At 47.7% G+C, this 21464-nt stretch overlaps 1 protein-coding gene across 1 annotated transcript; it reads right to left on the minus strand.

Annotated features, from left to right (window-relative positions):
- Positions 1-668: 668 nt before the first annotated feature.
- On the minus strand, positions 669-20923 carry LOC119567784 (zinc finger protein RFP). The gene is made up of 7 exons (XM_037915092.2): positions 20507-20923; positions 17804-17899; positions 15662-15892; positions 14025-14047; positions 9392-9507; positions 6975-7007; positions 669-2012 (listed from the first exon to the last, which is right to left on the minus strand). The coding sequence occupies exons 1-7, from the start codon at positions 20921-20923 to the stop codon at positions 1441-1443; spliced, it is 1488 nt and encodes a 495-aa protein (XP_037771020.1). The 3' UTR covers positions 669-1440.
- Positions 20924-21464: the final 541 nt, after the last annotated feature.

The following is a 21464-nucleotide window of genomic DNA, read 5'->3' on the forward strand; positions in this document are numbered from 1 at the left end:
GCAGGCTGCGGGCAGGGCAGGGGGTGCATGTAGCAGGGGCTGGCTGCGGGCAGGGCAGGGGGTGCATGTGGCAGGGGCTGGCTGCGGGCAGGGCAGGGGGTGTGGGGGTGGCTGGAGACAGGGGCTGGCTGCAGGCAGGGGGTACGGCAGGGGCTGACTGGAGGTAGGGGCTGGCTACAGGCAGGGCAGGGAGGGTGCAGGGCTGGTTGGAGACAGGCTGGCTGCAGGCAGGGGGTGCGGCAGGGGCTGCTGCAGGCAGGGGGTGCGGGGGTGGCTGGAAACAGGGGCTGGCTGTGGGCAGGGCAGGGGGTGCATGGTGCAGGGGTGGCTGGAGACAGGGGCTGGCTGCAGGCAGGGCAGGGGGTGGCTGCAGACGGGCTGGTGTGGGCAGGGCAGGGTGTGGCTGCAGACAGGGGCTGGCTGCGGGCAGGGCAGGGGGTGGCTGCAGACAGGGGCTGGCTGCGGGCACGGCAGTGGGTGGCTGCAGACAGGGGCTGGCTGCGGGCAGGGCAGGGGGTGGCTGCAGACAGGGGCTGGTGCGGGCAGGGCAGGGGGTGGCTGCAGACAGGGGCTGGTGCGGGCAGGGCAGGGGGTGGCTGGAGACAGGGCAGGGGGTGTGGGGGTGGCTGGAGGCAGGGGCTGGTTGTGGGCAGGGGCTGGCTGGAGGCAGGTGGTGGCTGGAGGCAGGGCAGGGGGTGCGGCAGGGGCTGGCTTCAGTCAGGGGGTGCGGGGCTGGCTGGAGGCAGGGCAGGGGGTGTGGGGCTGGCTGCAGGCAGGGGGTGGCTGTGGGCAGGGTGGGGGGGGTCACGGGGGGAGCAGCAGGACGTAGCCCAGGCCCAGCAGCGCAGCCGGGGACCCACCCGGCAGCAGCGGCAGCCCCAGGGCTGGTGCCCAGGGCCAGGCGGCAGCCCAGGTGGCTCCCGCAGCGCAGCGCCCCCGGCGGCCGGAGGAGGAATTGCAGCACTTCCCAGCCGGAGCCCAGCAAAGCCTCAGCGCCCCCTGCAGGGCAGCGGCCAAACAGCCGGTTCTAAAACCGGTTCCAAATTTAACAACCGGCTCCAGCTCCCCACTGCCTGGGTCCCCTCCCCCCAGCTCCCTCCCCCAGGGCTCCCCCGGCTCCCCTCCGCTCAGTTGAGGGGTCTCTCCCTGGCCCGCGGCTGGGTCCCTCCCACAGGGGGGCTCCCTCCTTCCTTGGTGGGATTCCCCCCCCCCCCCCCCCCCCCCACAGAGTTGGCCTCCTAGGAGCATAGAGACCCAGCCTAGAGAGCCTCACACAGACCTCCGCAGCCATAGAGCTATGGGGAGAGCGTCACCCCCCCCAGCCCCGCCTCCGCTTCAGCCCCGTCTGTGCGGGGGGGAGACTGGCTGAGTCCTCCAGGTCACAGAGATCAGGAGGGAGGGGGCTAGAGGAGCCTGTTCCGGGGGGACAGACAGGGAAGCTCAGGGACACAGTGTGAGTTGGCAGCCTCGGCCCAGGGAAGGGATCAGAAAAGAAAGAGGGTTTCCCTCGTATCCCGCACAGAAGAACGGGCGGATTCTCTCCCTGGCGAAAGCGGCCGGCGGGAAAGTGACGATCGGGTCCCCGCAACCAGCATCGAAAAACACCACCCGCCCCTCTTCATAGTCCAGATAAACCCGGATCCTGCGGGGTGCCTGGCTCGGGGACAAGGGGGTGAGATCATCAGGGGACGTGACAGCCCGGTACTGATCTCCTCTGCCCTGCAGAGCCCAGATCCCCTGCTCAGGGGTGAAGCTGATCCATCCCTTCCTGCTCACAGACTCTCTGGCCACCCCCACAGCCCAGACTCCCCTCCACTCCCCCTCCACCTCCACCTCCACCTCCCAGTAATGTCGGCCTGAAGTGAATCCCTCGCAGCCCAGCACGCAGGACCTAATGTCAAATCTCCCAGGGTTGTTGGGCAGATCCTGCCGTCTGCCCCATCTCACACGTCTCCGATCCACAGACACGAGGAGGTCGGGATGGGCCGTGTCTGGATCCAGAGTCACGTTGGCTGCAGAGAGAGAATCAGAGCGTGAGGGGCAGAGCTCAGCCCTGGGGCCGGGCCTGATCATGTCAGTCACAGAACCTGCCCCAGTTGGGGAGTGAGTCAGAGAATCTCCCTCCAGGATTTACCGAGTTCTGAACTGGGAGCAGCGCTGAGATCTCAGCCATGTGCAGGGGGGATTCACACCCCTGACAGAGCCAGTTCAGTGACAGAGTGAAGGGATCAGCTCCGCTGAGCCAGACCCCCAAACCCAGAGTCTGAGGCCTGGTCTACACTACGAGTTTATGTCGGATTTAGCAGCATTAAATCCGAATTCACCCTGCACCCGTCCACACAACGAAGCCATTTTTTCGACATAAAGGGCTCTTAAAACCGATTTCTGTACTCTTCCCCAACGAGGGGATTAGCCCTGAAATCAACATCACCGTTTCGAATTAGGGTTAGTGTGGATGCAATTTGAAGGTATTGGTCTCCGGAAGCTATCCCACAGTGCCCCGTTGTGACCGCTCTGGACAGCGCTCTGAACTCAGATGCACTGGCCAGGTGTACAGGAAAAGCCCCGGGAACTTTTGAATCTCATTTCCTGTTTGGCCAGGCGAGCTGATCAGCATAGGTGACCATGCAGAGGTTGGGGAGAGCACACAGCACACTGTTTTCCCCGACGGCCAGAATTCAAATGGGCGGCAGAGACTGCAGGAACTGTGGGATAGCTACCCACAGTGCAACGCTCCGGAAGTCGACGGTTGCCTCGGTACTGTGGACACACTCCTCCGACTACATGCACTTAGAGCATTCGTGTGGGGACACACACAATCGACTGCATAAAAACGCTTTCTACAAAACCAACTGTTATAAGTTTGACCTAATTTCGTAGTGTAGACAAGGCCTGAGTCTCAGTTAGTCCATCCTTGTGCTTGGGGGAAAGACAAGGGGGGTTAGAGGGAGGTGGTTTTAAGCTTTGTCCTTCCTTTAGTCTACCTGGCCCCTCGTTACAGGGGCCTCAGGGCTGCAAAGCAGAGAACAGCTATAGTGGGATGCCTCCTGTCTATGCCCCCAGCAGAGCCGTCCCTTGGATAGGGTGAATGTGGGCAACCGCTCTGGACCCAAAAAGAAAAGGAGTACTTGTGGCACCTTAGAGACTAACCAATTTATTTGAGCATAAGCTTTCGTGAGCTACAGCTCACTTCATCGGATGCATCTGGACCCTGCACTTTGGGAGGCCCTGCGGGCTGGTGTGACTGGCTGGTGCAGTTGGTCCCAGAAGAAACAAATCTGTCACTTCCGCCCCGGACCCCGCACGCCCCCAGGGCCAGCCCTGGCCCCCAAGCCAGTCCCACAATAACGGCTGGGAGCACAGTTGCTGTAGAGCCCCTGTGCCAACTTCACACGGATGGGGGTGGCTCCCTTGCACAGGGGCTATTTTCTGGGGACTGTTTCCTTGCATATTAAGGCCCCTTTGCTCTGACAGAGCAGCATAAAAGGGCCTGACAATCAGGCACATGCAATCTTTCCCCACCTGCACCCATCTCTCCCCACAGATGTGATTAGAGACCCTGGCATCACAGAAGGCTCCCAGCAGATTACAGGGAATCCAAAGTCCGCCGTCCAATGATGCAACTCTTTAAAGCCCTGTCTCCTTGCAGAGCCCCCTCCCTCCTAAAGATCAGCGAGCTGAGCTATAGAAAAACTGCTTTTATAGAGACATCACTGGTGCTCCATGACTCTTGTAGTTGCAATGTGGTTGAGGAAACCGCACACTTACTGAATGGTTTCAGAGTAGCAGCCGTGTTAGTCTGTATTCGCAAAAAGAAATGGAGGACTTGTGGCACCTTAGAGACTAACCAATTTATTTGAGCATAAGCTTTCGTGAGCTACAGCTCACTTCATCGGATGCATTCAGTGGAAAATACAGTGAGGAGATTTATATACACACAGAACATGAAAAAATGGGTGTTACCATACACACTGTAAGGAGAGTGATCACTTAAGATGATTTATTACCAGCAGGAGAGCGGGGTGCGGGGGGTGCGGGGGGGAAGAAAACCTTTTTTAGTGATAATCAAGGTGGGCCATTTCCAGCAGTTAACAAGAACGTCTGAGGAACAGTGGGGGGTGAGGCGAAATAAACGTGGGAAAAAAGTTTTACTTTGTGTAATGACACATCCACTCCCAGTCTCTATTCAAGCCTAAGTTAATTGTATCCAGTTTGCAAATTAATTCCAATTCAGCAGTCTCTCGTTGGAGTCTGTTTCTGAAGTCTTTTTGTTGTAATATTGCGACTTTTAGGTCTGTAATCGATTGACCAGGGAGTAGGTGACTTCTGGGTACTCTTCTGGCTCTGTCAATTTGGACACTACGGTGCTAATAAACGATGGTCACATAAACACCACCCTATACCTGAAACCTACTGACCGCTATTCCTACCTACATGCCTCCAGCTTTCACCCAGATCACACCACACGATCCATTGTCTACAGCCAAGCTCCACCATACAACCGCATTTGCTCCAACCCCTCAGACAGAGACAAACACCTACAAGATCTCTATCAAGCATTCTTACAACAACAATACCCACCTGCTGAAGTGAAGAAACAGATTGACAGAGCCAGAAGAGTACCCAGAAGTCACCTACTACAGGACAGGCCCAACAAAGAAAATAACAAAACGTCACTAGCCATCACCTGCAGCGCCCAACTAAAACCTCTCCAACGCATCATCAAGGATCTACAACCTATCCTGAAGGACGACCCATCACTCTCACAAATCTTGGGAGACAGGCCAGTCCTTGCCTACAGAGAGCTCCCCAACCTGAAGTAAATACTCACCAGCAACCACACACCACACCACAGAACCACTAACCCAGGAACCAATCCCTGCAACAAAACCCGTTGCCAACTGTGTCCACATATCTATTCAGGGGACACCATCACAGGGCCTAATCACATCAGCCACACTATCAGAGGCTCGTTCACCTGCACATGCACCAATGTGATATATGCCATCATGTGCCAGCAATGCCCCTCTGCCATGTACATTGGTCAAACTGGACAGTCTCTTCGTAAAAGAATAAATGGACACAAATCAGATGTCAAGAATTATAACATTGAAAAACCAGTTGGGGAACACTTCAATCTCTCTGGTCACTCGATTACAGACCTAAAAGTTGCAATATTACAACAAAAAGACTTCAAAAACAGACTCCAATGAGAGACTGCTGAATTGGAATTAATTTGCAAACTGGATACAGTTATCCCCCACCCCCCACCCCACACTGTTCCTCAGACGTTCTTGTTAACTGCTGGAAATGGCCCACCTTGATTATCACTACAAAAGGTTTTCTTCCTCCCCCGCCCCGCACTCCGCTCTCCTGCTGGTAATAGCTCATCTTAAGTGATCACTCTCCTTACAGTGTGTATGGTAACACCCATTTTTTCATGTTCTGTGTGTATATAAATCTCCTCACTGTATTTTCCACTGAATGCATCTGATGAAGTGAGCTGTAGCTCACAAAAGCTTATGCTCAAATAAATTGGTTAGTCTCTAAGGTGCCACAAGTCCTCCTTTTCTACTTACTGAATGGTTGCTCGTCCTGTGCTGGTCTATCAGGGGGACTTTCCAAATTCCGCACTGATGGCCCCAAGGCTATGCAGTGGCTAATACAGTATTTCCAACTTCAAGAGATCAAATCTCATGAGATTGTCCAAAAATCATGACATTTTTTAAAAGGATTATGTTGTCTTTTTAGGTCAGTCTCTTGATTTTTGAACTCCCCTGGCCCCTCCCCAGGGTTTGCGCAAGTGACAATTAGTGTTGTCACTCTCCCACATGTACTGGATAAGGTGATTTTGGCTCCTGCTGCAGGAGCTCTCACCCCCACATCTGCCCATCTCCTGCCCAGCAAGTAATCCTATCCCCCAGAGCCCCATCAGTTCTGTCCCCGTCCAACCCCCCCCATTCAGTCCCCCAAACCCATCATCACCGGCCCATCTCTTCAGCACCCCTACCCCACTGCCCTCCCAGCACTCACCCTATCTGCTCAGAACCCACCATCAATACAGTCTCCCCAGCCCATCAGCCCCCTGCTCACTTCACGTCCCCTACAGACCCCAGGCCATAATAAAGCCCTCCCAGCCTCAACTCTGCTCCTCCTAGGGTTCTTCACCCTCCCTCGGCCTGGGGGCTACAGTGGGGTCCCCTCTCCAACTTCCCAGGCTGGCAGGGGAGGAGCCGCACTGGGTGACTGACAGCGGGAGCCCCAGCCACACCCAGGGCCGCTGACGGGATTTCTAAGTAAAATTAAGCCTCATTTTTAGAGCTCTCAAATGTTGGGGGGGTGGGGGGTGTTTCAGCCACAGCTGACATTTGAGAGCTCTATTGCAAGATCATGAGTGTGGCTTCATTTTACTCAGAAATCGCGGATCTCACGCTCCCTTCGTGAGAGTCGGCATGTCTGCGAATATGTGGTGTCTACCCAACCCCTTTTGACATTTTTAACATTTTTTCTTTTGACTTATAAAGTAGAGAGATAAAACAGAAATGTATATTTTTGTATGTTGAAGTTTCCTAATCTTCATTGTACCACTCGTGCATTTGCTAATAATAATCATATGGCCAGGGGATGTGATGTATGTGCATAAAGAGTTCTGAAAATGAGGGGAGATGTTCCTCTCTGATTTTCCAAAAGGCTCATTTTTAAACTCTAAGATCTCTATGGAGATACACTGCTGGCCCCCTCTCCCGCACCCCAACCCAGCTGGTTAACCCAACCACTAGTTAAAAATTCTAAATTCTAATAGAGAAAAGAATCTACTTTTCTGTTTTTAGGAAAGATCTGGGCAGCCACCAGTAATATGGTGTTTGGCTCCTGTCAAATGCAAAATTGAAACAAAACTTGAAATATGGCGCTGCCAATGAACCACCATAATTCATATGAAAGTTTTCACTCCCGCTTTTATACGAGAAATTTACCTTTGTCCAACCGCTGTCTAGACGACAGTGAGTCTAGAGGAAGAAAAGGATGAAAAAGACGAAATGTCAGGTTGTCATGTTTATGAATATATTCACATTGTTAATGTTCTAAAACAAAAGCCAAATGAAAAGAAAACAAACTTTATGAAGTTCTAGTTAAGGAGGTTAAGTGCAATTCAGACCAATACAAACCATTACACACATCACTAAAAAATAACCACAAACATTAAAAACTAAGCACATTACCTAAGATTACATGACATACTCAGAGATGTTTGACACAGCAATTAAACACCTGTGGCTGGCCCATGACAGCCTGTAACAAAGTGACCTCTGGCAAGACACTACTGAGAGTATCAATTCAGGGCAAATTGCTTAGAGAAGGGCAGTCACAGCCCAAGGCTAGGATGGCACACCAAACCAGCCAAACAGAGAGGACTTCGGTCTCACCCCACTGGCTAACATACAAGCAATTCCCTCAGACACTCCCGTTTCCCAGTCTCACCACCAGCGCCACTCCTTATGGGGATGAATGGTTATGAAAACCAGTACCGCAGTAAAAGGAAAAAAAGTTCTCCCGATCCCAAAGGACCAAGCCCCAGACCCAGGTCAATATACAAGTCAGATCTTACCCACAAATCGTGCTGTTGCCAATGTAAAATGTAAAGGTTTATTCGTAAAAAGAAAGAGGAGAGTTAAAATTGGTGAAATGGAATTATTTACATTCAGTGATGGCAAAGTTCTTGGGTCAGGCTTGTAGCAGTGATGGAATAAACTGCTGGCTTAAGTTAAGTCTCTGGAGTACATCCACAGCTGGGATGGCTCAGTCAGTCCTTTGTTCAGAGCTTCAGTTTGTAAAAGTTCCTCCAGAGGTCAGAAGCAGGACTGAAGACAAAATGGAGAAGATGCAGCTGCCTTTTATAGTCTCTTGCCATGCGGCCTGTGCTTCCTTTGCTTCAAACACACACTACCCAGCACATGGCTTGGAAGCCTTAGGGTTCTCTCCATAGGCATGTCCCTGAATGCCTTGCTGAGTCGTAAGGTGTATCTGCCTTCTCTCAATGGGTCACTTGTAGAGCTGATGGTCCTTAATGGGCCATCAAGCAGGCTAGGCAGTGCTGATGCCAAACTGTCTGAGGTGTCACCCAGAAGCATAGCACAAGTTTGAAATACAGACAGTATAGAGCCAATACTTATACCTTTAAGTACAAAAATGATACATGCATACAGATAGCAGAATCATAACGAGCAAATCATAACCTTTTCATAGACACCTTACTTGACCTCCTTTGTAAACGATTTGGTGCCACTATAGGACCTTGGTTCCAACAATGATCTATAAGGTCACAGTTCATGTCAATAACGTCACACAGCCAACTTGGGCTCGCAGAGCTCGGGGAATGGGGCTGTTTAATTGTGGTGCAGATGCTAGGGCTTCGGCAGAAGCCTGGGCTCTGGGACCCTGTGACGGGAGAGGGTGGCAGAGCCCAGGCTCCAGCCCCAGCCCAAACCTCGTGAGCCTGAGTCAGCAGCCACCGGCCAGCCACAGGTGTTTAATTGCTATGTAGACAAACCCTCTGAAACCAACACATAATTCACAGACAGACCAATACACAGAAACTTTCTCACTGATTAGCATTCAATCAACATTAAATCTGCCCCTGTACCATTAGTACTTAGTAAACCTGGCTCATCCTTCCTGACAGACCTGATGGTCTCATTATCTCCAGCTCAGGGGGATAAAAGGTGGAGAATATCTAAAGCAGGGGTGTGGAACCTACGGCCTGCGGTCCAGATCCAGCCTGTTGCTAAATTTCATCCGTCCCACAGCACCACTTCCCTCCCCCGCCGCAGGGATGGAGCCGCAAGTGCCGACTCGCCCTGCCGCGGGAGGGGCGAAGCCCCGAGCCTCTGTGAAGAGCTGCAGGAACTAGGAGTGCAGAGGGTGCTGCAACACCCCCCAGGTTTTGCGTGTGGTCTCGAGCCTCCATGCACCCTCTCTGTCCCCCCGCGGGTGAGTGGCCCAGGATTGATTTTTTTCTGTGGGTCAATGGCTTGTGATAGAAAAATGTTTCCTCATCCCTGCTCTAAAGCAAGAGAGGAACTATGATGACACAGGAGGACTTCCAGACAAAAAATCCAAACAAACATACTTCAAAAACAGTTAATTCAACAGGAAGCTCAAGCTAAGGTTAACGTTCATAGCTGCTAGGAAAGGAAGATCCCCAGGGAGTTCAAATTTAGGACCCTAACCCAGTGTGTATGTGCCGTATTGAGAGCTGAGGAGGGAATTCATAGGTTCCGAATGATTAGTTGACTATCTCCAGCCACAATTATTTTCCCTAAGAGATCTCCTCTGCTCTCGCAATTATCAATGTAATATTTGTGAGAAAATTCCCCAGGTGACTGTTTATTACCTTTGAATTTCTTCATTATGGTCTCCAGAGATGCATTTCTTTGAGAAGATTCCCAGATTCTCCATTTCAGTTCCGAAGAAAAGGCCACTGGGTTCTGAAACTTCTCCCTCTCACATCTAAAGAACAACCCAGTGTTACTCCTTGTGGAGTCTGTTCATATTTGTGTTTTACTAAAATGTATTTTATTCTAGTGAATGCCTGTAGCACAGCCGACCCTGGAGGATTAAATTCTCTCTGGCCCCAGGAATACGTCCACTACCAGCTTTGACATTACAAGCTTCCCCTTCATTTTGGTGAGACCGATATTGGAACACTGCATCCAGGTCTGGTGTCCCCATTTTAAAATGGACGTTGAAAAAGTGGAGACGGTGCAGAGAAGACCCACAAAAATGATTTGAGGGCTGTGGTATAAATGTCTTGCCCTGAGAGCACCCTGGCACTTGAGTATGGGGTATTGTCAAGGTTCCTCCCCCACTCTGAACTCTAGGGTACAGATGTGGGGACCTGCATGAAAACCTCCTAAGCTTACTTTTACAAGCTTAGGTTAAAACTTCCCCAAGGTACAAATTAATTTTATCCTTTGTCCTTGGAATAACCACTGCCACCACCAAACTCTAACTGGGTTTACTGGGAAACGTAGTTAGGACACGTCTTTCCCCCAAAAATCCTCCCAACCCTTGCACCCCACTTCCTGGGAAAGGTTTGGTAAAAATCTTCACCAATTTGCATAGGTGACCACAGACCCAAACCCTTGGATCTGAGAACAATGAAAAAGCATTCAGTTTTCTTACAAGAAGACTTTTAATAGAAATAGAAGTAAATAGGAGTAAAGGAATCACTCCTGTAAAACCAGGATGGTAGGTACCTTACAGGGTAATTAGATTCAAAACATAGAGAATCCCTCTAGGCAAAACCTTAAGTTACAAAAAAGACACACAGACAGAAATAGTCATTCTATTCAGCACAATTCTTTTCTCAGCCATTTAAAGAAATCATAATCTAACGCATACCTAGCTAGATTACTTATTAAAAGTTCTAAGACTCCATTCCTGTTCTATCCCCAGCAAAGCAGCGTACCGACAGAGAGACACAGACCCTTTGTTTCTCTCCCTCCTCCCAGCTTTTGAAAGTATCTTGTCTCCTCATTGGTCATTTTGGCCAGGTGCCAGAGAGGTTACCTTTAGCTTCCTAACCCTTTACAGAGAGGATTTTTCCTCTGGCCAGGAGGGATTTTAAAGGGGTTTACCCTTCCCTTTATATTTATGACAGCTATAAATACCGTCACGGCGAGAAAATACTTGGTACTAAAGGGCTCCTCAGTTTAGCAAACAAAGGCACAACAAGGACCAATTGCTGGAAGCTGAAGCCAGAGAAATTCAAATGGCAAATAAGACAGATTTTTTAAGAGTGTGGGTGAATTAACCATTGGAAGAAACCGCCAAGGGAAGTGGTGGATTCTCCATCTCTTGATGCTCTCTCACTCTTAACCTGCCTTAAAGGCAAGTGAGGGTGAGCGGGGGTGGAGAGGAGCGAGCAGGGGGTGGGGTCTCAGGGGAAGAGGCAGAGCAGGGGTGGGGCCATGGTTTGGGCACTGGTGGACCCCCAATTCTAGGGAGCTTCAAGCGTTACTGTCTCTTGATGTCTTTAAATCTAGACTGAATGGCTTTCTGGACGGTGCTTTAGTCAACCCACATTAAGATTTAGTCAAATACAAGTTATTGGGCTGAATACAGAAATAACTGGGTGAAATTTAAGCACCTGTGATAAATAGGCACCGACTCTGTGCGTGCTCCGGGGCTGGAGCACCCACGGAAAAAAATCGTGGGTGCTCAGCCCCACCAGCAGCCCCACAGATCAGCTTCCCCCCACTTCCCACCAATGCCTCCTGCCTGTTAGTGGGCCCTGCCGATCAGCTCTCCCCCCTGCCTCCCAGGACCTCCTGCCCACCGGGGATCAGCTGTTCAGGAGCGGGCAGGACACACTGGGGGGAAGGGGGTGTTGCAAGGGTGGGAAGAGACTGGGCATGGCAGGAACAGGCAGGGCAGGGCCTTGTGGGGAAGGGGTGGAGTGGGGGCAGGGTCCGGGGCCGAGCAGGGCTTGAACACCCCTAGGGGAATGAGAAAGTCGAAGCCTGTGCTGTGATATAGAGGAGGCCAAATGTGATGATCTTACGATCCTTTCTGGCCTTCAACTTTTTGCATTTATGAAACTCAGTAATACCATGTGACAATGAGTTCCACGGATTAATTATGAATTGTGTAAAAAAAAGTATTTCCCTTTCTCGGCTTTACACTAGTTGCCTTTCAGTTGCACTGAACGTCCCCTTGTTCTTGTATTGTGAGTGTGGGAAGCAGGATCCCCTGACATATCCTGTACACCATTTAAGGGAGATAATTAGTGACAATCCTTGTGGGGATGTAGATACCCATCGTACCAGGACCTGGAGTGAGACCCACTAACCCATTTCAAAGATAATTTATGTTCTTATTTAGTTCTTTGGAGACATAAAATGGTCAGTCCACTAGCACAGGGGTTCTCAGCTAACAAAGGCGAGTGTGTGTCCACTCCACCCTGAGCAAGTGGCAAACGACTTAATGACCTTGCACTGTCCAACGGAGCCTTGAGCAGTGTGAGTCGGTGCAGTTCTGGGGGGCAGGGCTGGAGCTGGGGGGAACTGGCTGGCGCCTTTCTATTACTGCTACATCAATGGCCGGGAGGTGAGTCATGTAACACAGCTGGACGTGTCCCTGCCCGTGGGTGTCTGTGTAAGCGCAGGGCCTGTCAGGCTTGTAGGTTGACATCAACATCAAGGTGCGAGGGGCATCCCAGGTCGGGGATTTGGTGGGCTCAGCAGTCCCACAGTCCAGGTTGCACCCCGACAACCCCATCACACTAATGTAAATCTCCTTTGTTGTAAATTAAACCAATTACTTCTTGTTCTACCCGCACTGGACTTGAAGCACAAGTGATCACCCTTCTCTGTAGAACAGCCTCATACATATTTGAAGACTGTTATCAGGCCCTCCCTGAGTCTTCTCTTCTCTAGACTAAACACACCCATTTATTTCAACCTTTCCTCATAGCTCATCCATTCTAAACCTCTGATCATGCTTCTTGCTCTCCTCTGAAATCTCTCCAATTTTTCCCCATCTTTCTGAAAGTGTGATGCCCAAAACAGGACATGGTATTCATGCTGAGGCCTCACAGTGGCAAGAAGGGTGGAACAACGTCCACCTGGGTCACTCCTGTTAATATGCCATATGACACCCTCGTTAATACATCTGTGATGGGGTGTTGACCCCACATCAGCCCCCAAAAAGGGTGAAGGAAGCTGAGAAAGAGGAGATTAGTGAGACAGGCCACACACGAGTGGTTTAGGCCAGAGAAGCAACCCCTGATTGGAAGATGAAGCTCAGCTGAGCAGGTGGGGGCTGGTCTAGTAGAAAGCCAGGGAACTGGCAACAGAAATTGGCTGCAGTGAGAAAGTCTCCAGCCACCCTCTGTGCATTAGTGAGGGAAGGAGGGAACCCAGGGGAAGAATAGCATGCTAGGAGCCTGGCCCTGAAGGAAGGGAGTACTTAGAATCATAGGGCTAGAAGGGACTTCAAGGGTCATCTCGTCTAATCCCTATAAGAGAGAAGGGTGGAGAAGAAAGCCTATGGGAGGTGAGTAGGAAGCAGCCCAGGGAGAGAGCAGACCTTGCCTGCATGTGGCCTACCATGGTCCCTGGGCTGGAACCCGAAGCAGTGGATGGGCTCAAGTTCCCCTACCAGCCACTGATGGAGGGGCATTGCTTGGACAATGGAACCAGGGAGACTCTATACCACAGAAGGAGAAACCATTTAGTGATCAGGCTGGAGGGCTGAGTCCCAAAGAGGAAGCTGCAGCACCTGGAGCGAGAGATGAGGCTGCAGAGTGAAAGAGAGCACAACCTGGGGAGAGACTGCAAGGGGAGGTGCTGGACCTGGAAGCAGAACAGAACAGCCAGGAGGAGTCAACACCTGCGGTGAATACGGCAACCTGGGACAACATCTCAGAATGACATTTGCCTTTTCCACAACAGCATCACACTGCCGACTCATTCAATGTGTGATCCACGTGAACCCCCAGATCTTTTTCCGCAGTACTGCTGCCAGCCCAGTTATTCCCCATTTTGTAGTTGTACATTTGATTTTTCCTTCTGAAGTGCAGTACTTTGTCCTTATTGAATGTCCCCTTAAATGTATTGTAATCCTTCCTCCCTCCGCCCTTGTTCTCGTGTCTATTTAGAATGTAAACTCCTTGGGGCAGGGACTGTCTGTGTGTGTGTCTGTGCAGCACCCAGCCTGCTGGGCCCTGATTTTCCCTTGAGCCTCTAGGCCCTGCCATAGTGCTACTGATAAGAGCACATTATAAACTCCCTAGGGCAGGGAATGTCTCTGCTAGCATATCTGTTGCCACACCAAGCACACTGATAGAGCTCACTGCATAATAAGAAACAATTAATAAACAGCCCCAAGATTAGATTTAACAGAGGGAGATTGGGAACCACCCCCACACTCTGCACTGCTGGACCATGGGGAGCAACGTCTCATGTCCAAAATCACTTCTCTGCACTGGGAAGTGAAAGGGAGAGTGAGAAGGAGCCACCTACCTGCTCAAGGTGCCTTTGATGTCCTAGAGGAGAAAGATAAAAGGAAATTCAGTCCCATTTATGATATACTGGGGGTCCCTTCTGCTCTGGAGGGGACTCACTTTGTCTTCACAGTTTTGAGTTTCCAAGTGAAATTATTTGTTCTTTATTAATAAAAACAAAAATATCAAACATGTTGCCTTTGCTCGTTTGGATAAGTGCTCTGACTGCAGGATCTGGGCCCAGGAAGTTTGTCTATGGAGGCACACTACCTCTTCATAGAGTGACATCTGGATAACCAGCTGGCACATGGAATCAGAGGGCTCAGTCTTACGATGTGTTGAACAAGGATCTTCCTAACACACAGGTTTGGGGAAGATCCACTCCTGCAGACTCCAGTGGGTCCAGAGGGAGGGATGCCCCTAGGCTGTGCTGCTTCAATGCTGTAAACCTTCTCCCCACTGCCCCACAAACATTCAGAAGGCGCATCCTGTGGACTTCTTGACCTCCACAGGAAGTTGGGGCTGGGTGAGAACAATGAGGATTGGGTACAGAGTAACAGCGGGCCAATCACTATCCTACACGCCAGGTTCAATGCAGAAGATCTGGGAAGTGAAGAACGCTGCCCACAGCAGATATTGGACACAACAGAGAATTTGACCCTCGATATCAGCTAGAGAAGTCCAGTAGACTAAGATTTATTTCTCCCTTCCTTTTTTGCTAGTTAGAGGCACTTTTTGAACATTAAAATCATTAGAAGGCTTTTGGAATTCTAACAACTACTTACACTTTCAGAGTACCATAAGTAACGAACGCCTTGCCTATCTAAACTTCAGTTCTGGCAGAAAAAGTCACACCAGCCTCAGACCTCATGTATCAATTTTGAGGCCAATCTTTTTCCTTTTTTGTGGTATAAATTAAGAGTGGCAAAATCAGTCTTAAAATGGAACAGGTTGAATCTTAGCTTTTTCCATAATTAAAGACTGGCTCCATCTTAGATCTTCTGAAGCTAGCATTTGGAACACAGGAAATGATCAACAGGATCAGACCTGAGGTCCATCTAGTTAGTATCTTGTCTCCAAAAGTGGACAATATCAGATGCTTCAGAGGAAGGTGTAAGAAAATCTGCTCCTCACATTCTCATGCTGCTCTCTAATAGCGAGAGACTGGCTGAAGCAATGAAGAATGAAGTTTAATATCAGTTAATTTTTTTTTGTTATTTATTATAACTCTGGATATTCTTGTTGTCCATATAAATGTCCAATCGCTTTTTGAGTTTTGCTAAATTCTTGGTACCAGTGACATCCTGTGACAATCAGTTCCATGGTCTAATTACACGATGTGTGAAAATATTTCTTTGGATCAGTTTTGAATTTGCCACCTTCTAATTTTTATGAGACAGGGAGAAGAGAGTTTGGAGTCTGACATTTTTGGAGGAGTCTTCTCCCACTAAAATTCAAAAGAAGAGCTTTTTTTTATTCTTTTAGGGCTCTATCCATTGACCATTGGAGTCAAGAAGAATATTTCCATTGACTTTAATTGGCATTTGATCAAGCCCTTAAAAAAATGTATATTTCACTCTTATGCTCCAAAAGTGAAGGGTTAGGACACTTTCTTTCCCTGTGAAAGGTTCTGAGGTGTTTCTAACACTGTCTCACCTGCAGGAATTCACTCGCTGGCAGCTGGCACTTCTGCTCCATCTCACTGATCAGGTGACTGAAAGAAGATATTTCCTCAGATAGTTTGGCAACATACTCAGCCCTCCTCTTTTCAATTTCCTTATTCAGCTCTTCCAGCTGGGCCAGGAGGAGTTGCTCTTGTTCCTTCAGTAACTGATGTAGTTGCTGAACTTCAGACACAATCTTCTGCCTCTCAGTTTGTAGCTGTTTCTGAAATGAAGAGATACAAACAGGGAAAGCACAGGTCAAAGCCAGGAACACGGGAAAATCATGGGCTATTTTATAAAGACTTAGTATGAACATGGAAGCATATCATTGCATAAGCATATCAGAGGCCACCTGCCATGTCAGACCCCACACTCTATCAACCCCATCAAATTTAACGTCTGACATTTTATCGAGTGCATACTCTATGCTCAGTAGACCGAAGTTTTTCCAATAGATTTTCAAGAGTCCTAACTGGTGTTTAGAATTGTGGCGCATGGCTAGAAAGGGTTAAACATCCTGCAAAATAAATAACCCACAGAAGACATGTGAGGAGATAATGTTTGTGCTTTTGTGTATTTATATATGTATGAGTAGGGTGGACAATGTAGTCAACAGTCCCTGTCTGTGCTGTATTCTGATCATTCAGAGGTCAAAAGAACATCCTATCATGTAAATGAATTGTAAACACAGTATTCATCTCTCTTTGACATGTACTGTGAATGGTGGAGGAACAAGCATATGGCCTTAGGTTAATTGGGATAGCTAAGTACTGGTGACAGACCTCCTTCAAAGTCATCCGAATTACTTTTCTTCCCTGAGGAATTCAAACTTGACAAAAGACATGAAATTGTATAAAAGATCCTTGGGTCCTGATTCTCTCATCTCAGATCTGCTGAGACTTCATCAGGGGAAGTTTGAGTCGCAAGACTGAGGTCCCAGTTACGCTGGTATGCCCTGATATGAGATTTGGACATTGGACTATGACCTATGAACTGAATTCGAAAGGAACAATTTGCAACTACAAAGCTCACCATCTCTGCTGTGAATCTGAACCTCAATGGATTGAACTCATGTCTGTATGTATATTGATCTTTTAACCATACTTTCTCTCTCTTTTGTTTTTTAATAAATTTTAGGAATTAGCTGTAGCATATATTTGGGTAAGATCTGAAACATTCGTTAAGCTGGGAGGTGATGTGTCTGATGCTTTGGGATTGGTCGAACCTTTTCTTTTATATGATGAAATAAGATTTACAGAAATTTTCATCATATTTGACATGGGTACCTGGATGGAGGCCTGAGGCTAGATGACTTTAAGGGAACTGTGTTTTTTGGTCTTCTGAGTAACCAGTAAGGTAATAAAGAAGCTGTTTTTTGCTGGCTTGGTAAATCTAAGTATTGGAATATCCACCAGCTTTATGGGGATTGTCTGCCCCATTCTTTGCAGTTCATTCTAATTGAGTGACCGCAGCTGGCTCCCCAATAGGACCCCGGTCAAAAGAATATCAATTTATTCATTTTTGTGTTCTCATTTATTGGCTAAAAGGAGTGAGTCAAAAGGGAAAGAAAAGGATAAAAAAATTGAAATTTTGAAAATTTTTCAATGTTTTAAACCAAAATTAAAATTTCAGTTTGAAATGACACAAAAATGTTTGCTTCATTTTGAAATTTCCTGTCAAAAAATGAAAAATTTGTTGCAAATGATTTTTTTCCATGAAAAAAGTTGTTTTCTACTAAACCCCATTTATCGACAGGAAGGTTTTTTGGTTGCAAAATTTTGACCAGACCTAGCTGAAAGACTAAAGGAGAAACTACTGTTAAGCAAACAAATGACAAATTACACTCACGTTATCAGTGAAAATATTTGGATTATTAAAGCTCTTTCCTTAATGCTCCATTTTCCATAAACCAGAAGTTTCTCTTTACAATGATGAAGTGAGCTGTAGCTCACGAAAGCTCATGCTCAAATAAATTGGTTAGTCTCTAAGGTGCCACAAGTACTCCTTTTCTTTTTAATAAATAAGTAATAGTCTTTCAAAAAAGGGAACTTGTTGCTCCCTATTTCTCTTATGACACTCAGACTAAGCAGTGTGATGATAATGTCCCTGTGCACATTTGCTTCTCAGTACCTACCAGCAGTTCCTGGCTTTTCCTTTCCCCGTTCAATTTAAATGACAGAATCTGTTCTTTCTCTTTCTTCAAAATCTCCAAACGGCTCTGAATTTGGTCCTAAAAAAAGAAAAAGTGATTTAGTTTTGGTGCTTTTGGAGGGTTTTCCCACATTTTTTATATTTTGAAGAATATTAAATACATAATAAAATGGGTGAGTGCTCTAACCACCTGGCTAGACAGTCATTCTCATGCTTCTGGTCTCTCTCTCTGGTCCAAATGACTTTTTATCCCCAGTGGAATAGCTTTGACAGAGGAGATGGAGGGAGCCCCACATCACAATATCCCATAGTCCATGGTTAGGGCACTCACCTGAGAGGTGGCTGATCCCTGTTTGAATCCCTTCTCTTCAGGTGGAGGAGGGACTTGAACCAGTGTTTCCTACATATCAGGTGAGTACCCTAACCCCTGGGCCAAAAGTTAGAAGGGCGAGCCTGATCCGGTAGGTGTGCTCAGAGGCCACCTGCCAGGTCAGACCCCACACACTAGCTAGGCAGCCGAACGCCTGTCTTCCTCCAGTTTGTGAATCGCTCTGGGGCTTAAGTCAGAAATAGGCATCTGGATACTTAGAAAGAGACAGCAGTATGCATGTCCAGCACATAGGCATGGTGATGGTGTAAAAGCTGGAACGAGCCAGTAAGGCCCAGAATGGTATTTTAATCAATACAATTGTTGCAAAAACCGGCAGGTACTGTTACAGACAGTTAAGAGAACAGACTCATAACAAATTGTGATTACCCTGTTGTCATAAATATAAAGGGAAGGGTAATCACCTTTCTGTATACAGTGCTATAAAATCCCTCCTGGCCAGAGGCAAAAACCTTTCACCTGTAAAAGGTTGAGGAGCTAAGGTAACCTCGCTGGCACCTGACCCAGAATGACCAATGAAGGGACAAGATACTTTCAAATCTGGACGGGGGGAAACAAAGGGTTCTCTCTGTCTGTGTGATGCTTTTGCCGGGAACAGATCAGGAATGCAGCTGTACAACTCCTGTAAAGTTAGTAAAAGTAACCTAGCTAGAGTATGCGTTAGATTTTCTTTTGTTTAATGGCTGGTAAAATAAGCTGTGCTGGAGGGAATGTATAGTCCAGTTTTTGTGTCTTTTTGTAACTTAAGGTTTTGCCTAGAGGGATTCTCTATGTTTTGAATCTGATTACCCTGTAAGGTATTTATCATTCTGATTTTACAGAGGTAATTCTTTTACCTTTTCTTTAATTCAAATTCTTCTTTTAAGAACTTTATTGATTTTTCACTGTTCTTAAGATCCAAGGGTTTGGGTCTGTGTACACCTGTACCAATTGGTGAGGATTCTTATCAAGCCTTCCCCAGGAAAGGGGGTGTAGGGCTTGCGGGGATATTTTGTGGAAAGACGTCTCCAAGTTGTCTCTTTCCCTGTTCTTTGTTTAAAACGCTTGGTGGTGGCAGCATGCTATTGAAGGACAAGGCAAAGTTTGTACCTTGGGGAAGGTTTTAACCTAAACTGGTAAGAATAAGCTTAGGGGGTCTTTCATGCAGGTCCCCCCACTAGAGTTCAGAGTGGGGAAGGAACCTTGACACCTGTTTTGGCCCAGAACCATATTTTAAACACTAAAAAACACCTTGATGACAATATCTTCCCAATGAGAACTGCCGACTAGCACACTGTCATCAACTCGTTCCATCCCAGAAATATTTTTTAAATGCCAAATAGGACCTGGAACACACAGCTCCAAAGTGACCCAGAGGATTAAATGTAGACATCTAACATATTAGCTTGAGGACAATATTTTAGGAATGAGAACCGATTAGAAGCACACACTTATTAACTCATTCCAGCCCAGAACCACCGTTTAACACTGTCAAAAGTTGTGGAGCAGAAACATTTAGGCCTATCTAAAAATTACCAGTGAAAAATAACAGAAGCTAAGGTCTCACCTCCAGATATGAGAGTGACTCTTCTCAAAAATACAGAACAAATAAAAAATAACATGAAAAACAGACAAGCAGAATCAGTCACAACGACGTATGTGGTGTGACCTTCACTGTGCCCTGGAAGGGTTTGTGGGTCCGTACACTCAGGGTCCTGAAATCTCTGTAAATTGGATCTTCCAGAAGTTACTGGTATTTTTAAAGAGGTGACAATATTGAAGCCAACTACACTTGTTCATATGCCACGTTTCAGCTCGGAGACTTTTACTCTCCCCCTTCATGTGCCTTTTTTGGAGGAAAATCCAGCAGTTTCTGTGGCTGCGCTGATTCATGACAAGTTCACAACACATGCACACAAGATTACGGTTGCCAACCTTCCAGGATTAATTAAAGATTAGGTTATGAAACCTCCAGGAATATTTCCGACCAAAATTGGCAACTATATAAAAGATGTATTTTTAATTTCCAGCAAAATATGTGTCCCAGGTCAGGAGCAGTTCCACTGTAATAGTTCTGTGCTAGATGTATAAATTTCAGCCCTGAGCCAATTCAGAACTGACTTTTCTGAGTCCTTATTGGTGTTAAAAATGGTTTGGGTCCACAAGTGGTTAATAACAGTGTATTATAAGTCTGTTCTCATTGCTAAAATATTGTTCTTAAGGGTTTCTAACAGTATCTGCTCTTTTTTGCAATAAATTTTTTATTTAAAATGCCGTTCCTGGCCATTCCAGCTTTTACACCGTCCCGTGATTTCTTACCTTGTAATCCTGGGCAGCCTCCTCTATGGGAACCACAGTGTGTTCTTTGTGATCTCGGGACAGATGGCAAACCATACAAATGGGTATTTGATCCTCTTGGCAGAAGACATCTAAAGCCCTCTTGTGTTTCTCACACACTCTCTCAACTTCTGGTTCATTTGTTGACTCCAGTGTAAGTGTTCTGGAAGCTTCTACAATATTCCTTAGCTGTCTGTTTGGTTTGAAGTTTCTCTGGGAGAAGGTTCTTCTGCACTCAGGACAGTGGAAGTTTGTAGTCAATGCATCCCAGCACTGAGTGATGCAGGCCTGGCAGAAATTGTGCCCACAGTCTAGACACACTGGATCTTTAAAATAATCTAGACACACTGAACAAGTCAGTTGAGCTCGGAGCTGTTGTGCTGGATTCGCAGCAGCCATGGCTGCATCTGCAGAGAAGAGAAGAATTTAGTTTCATTTCCCTGTTCTCAGAAATGGGCTGATTCTAAACCTTGCACAACAAACAGGCACTTCCTGTGTATTTATTCTCTCATGTTACTCGTGTGAGTCCGGAAACACCTTGTGGTCTCAGCTGGGAAAGGGAGGCTCTACCACGAAAGGCTGTGGAGTGACAGCACCGGACGCTGTTGGTCTCTGCAATGGTGCAGCACGGCCACCCTGCAGAACAGCATTTCTTCCCGCCATCGCTGGATCACTGCGTTGTTGGACTCCGGAGGTACCTACAGCCTAGCTCATGGCAGAGCTCTCTGCAGCAGGTGGTTCTGGGAAAAAGTACTGTGGTCTACCAGTGGTATTTCAGTTTTTAGAGAGGGAACGTCCTAGAGTCATACGCTCCCCTGAAAAAAAAAAAAACAATAACTGTGGCAGTGACCATCTTTTATTCTGCTTAATGTTTGCCCTGTTCTCACAGGTTCTCACAGGCCATCAGGGTATATACACATGGTCTGTGACAGAGGAAGAG

Source organism: Chelonia mydas, chromosome 14, assembly GCF_015237465.2.
Source record: "Chelonia mydas isolate rCheMyd1 chromosome 14, rCheMyd1.pri.v2, whole genome shotgun sequence".
Lineage (NCBI taxonomy): Eukaryota > Metazoa > Chordata > Testudines > Cheloniidae > Chelonia > Chelonia mydas.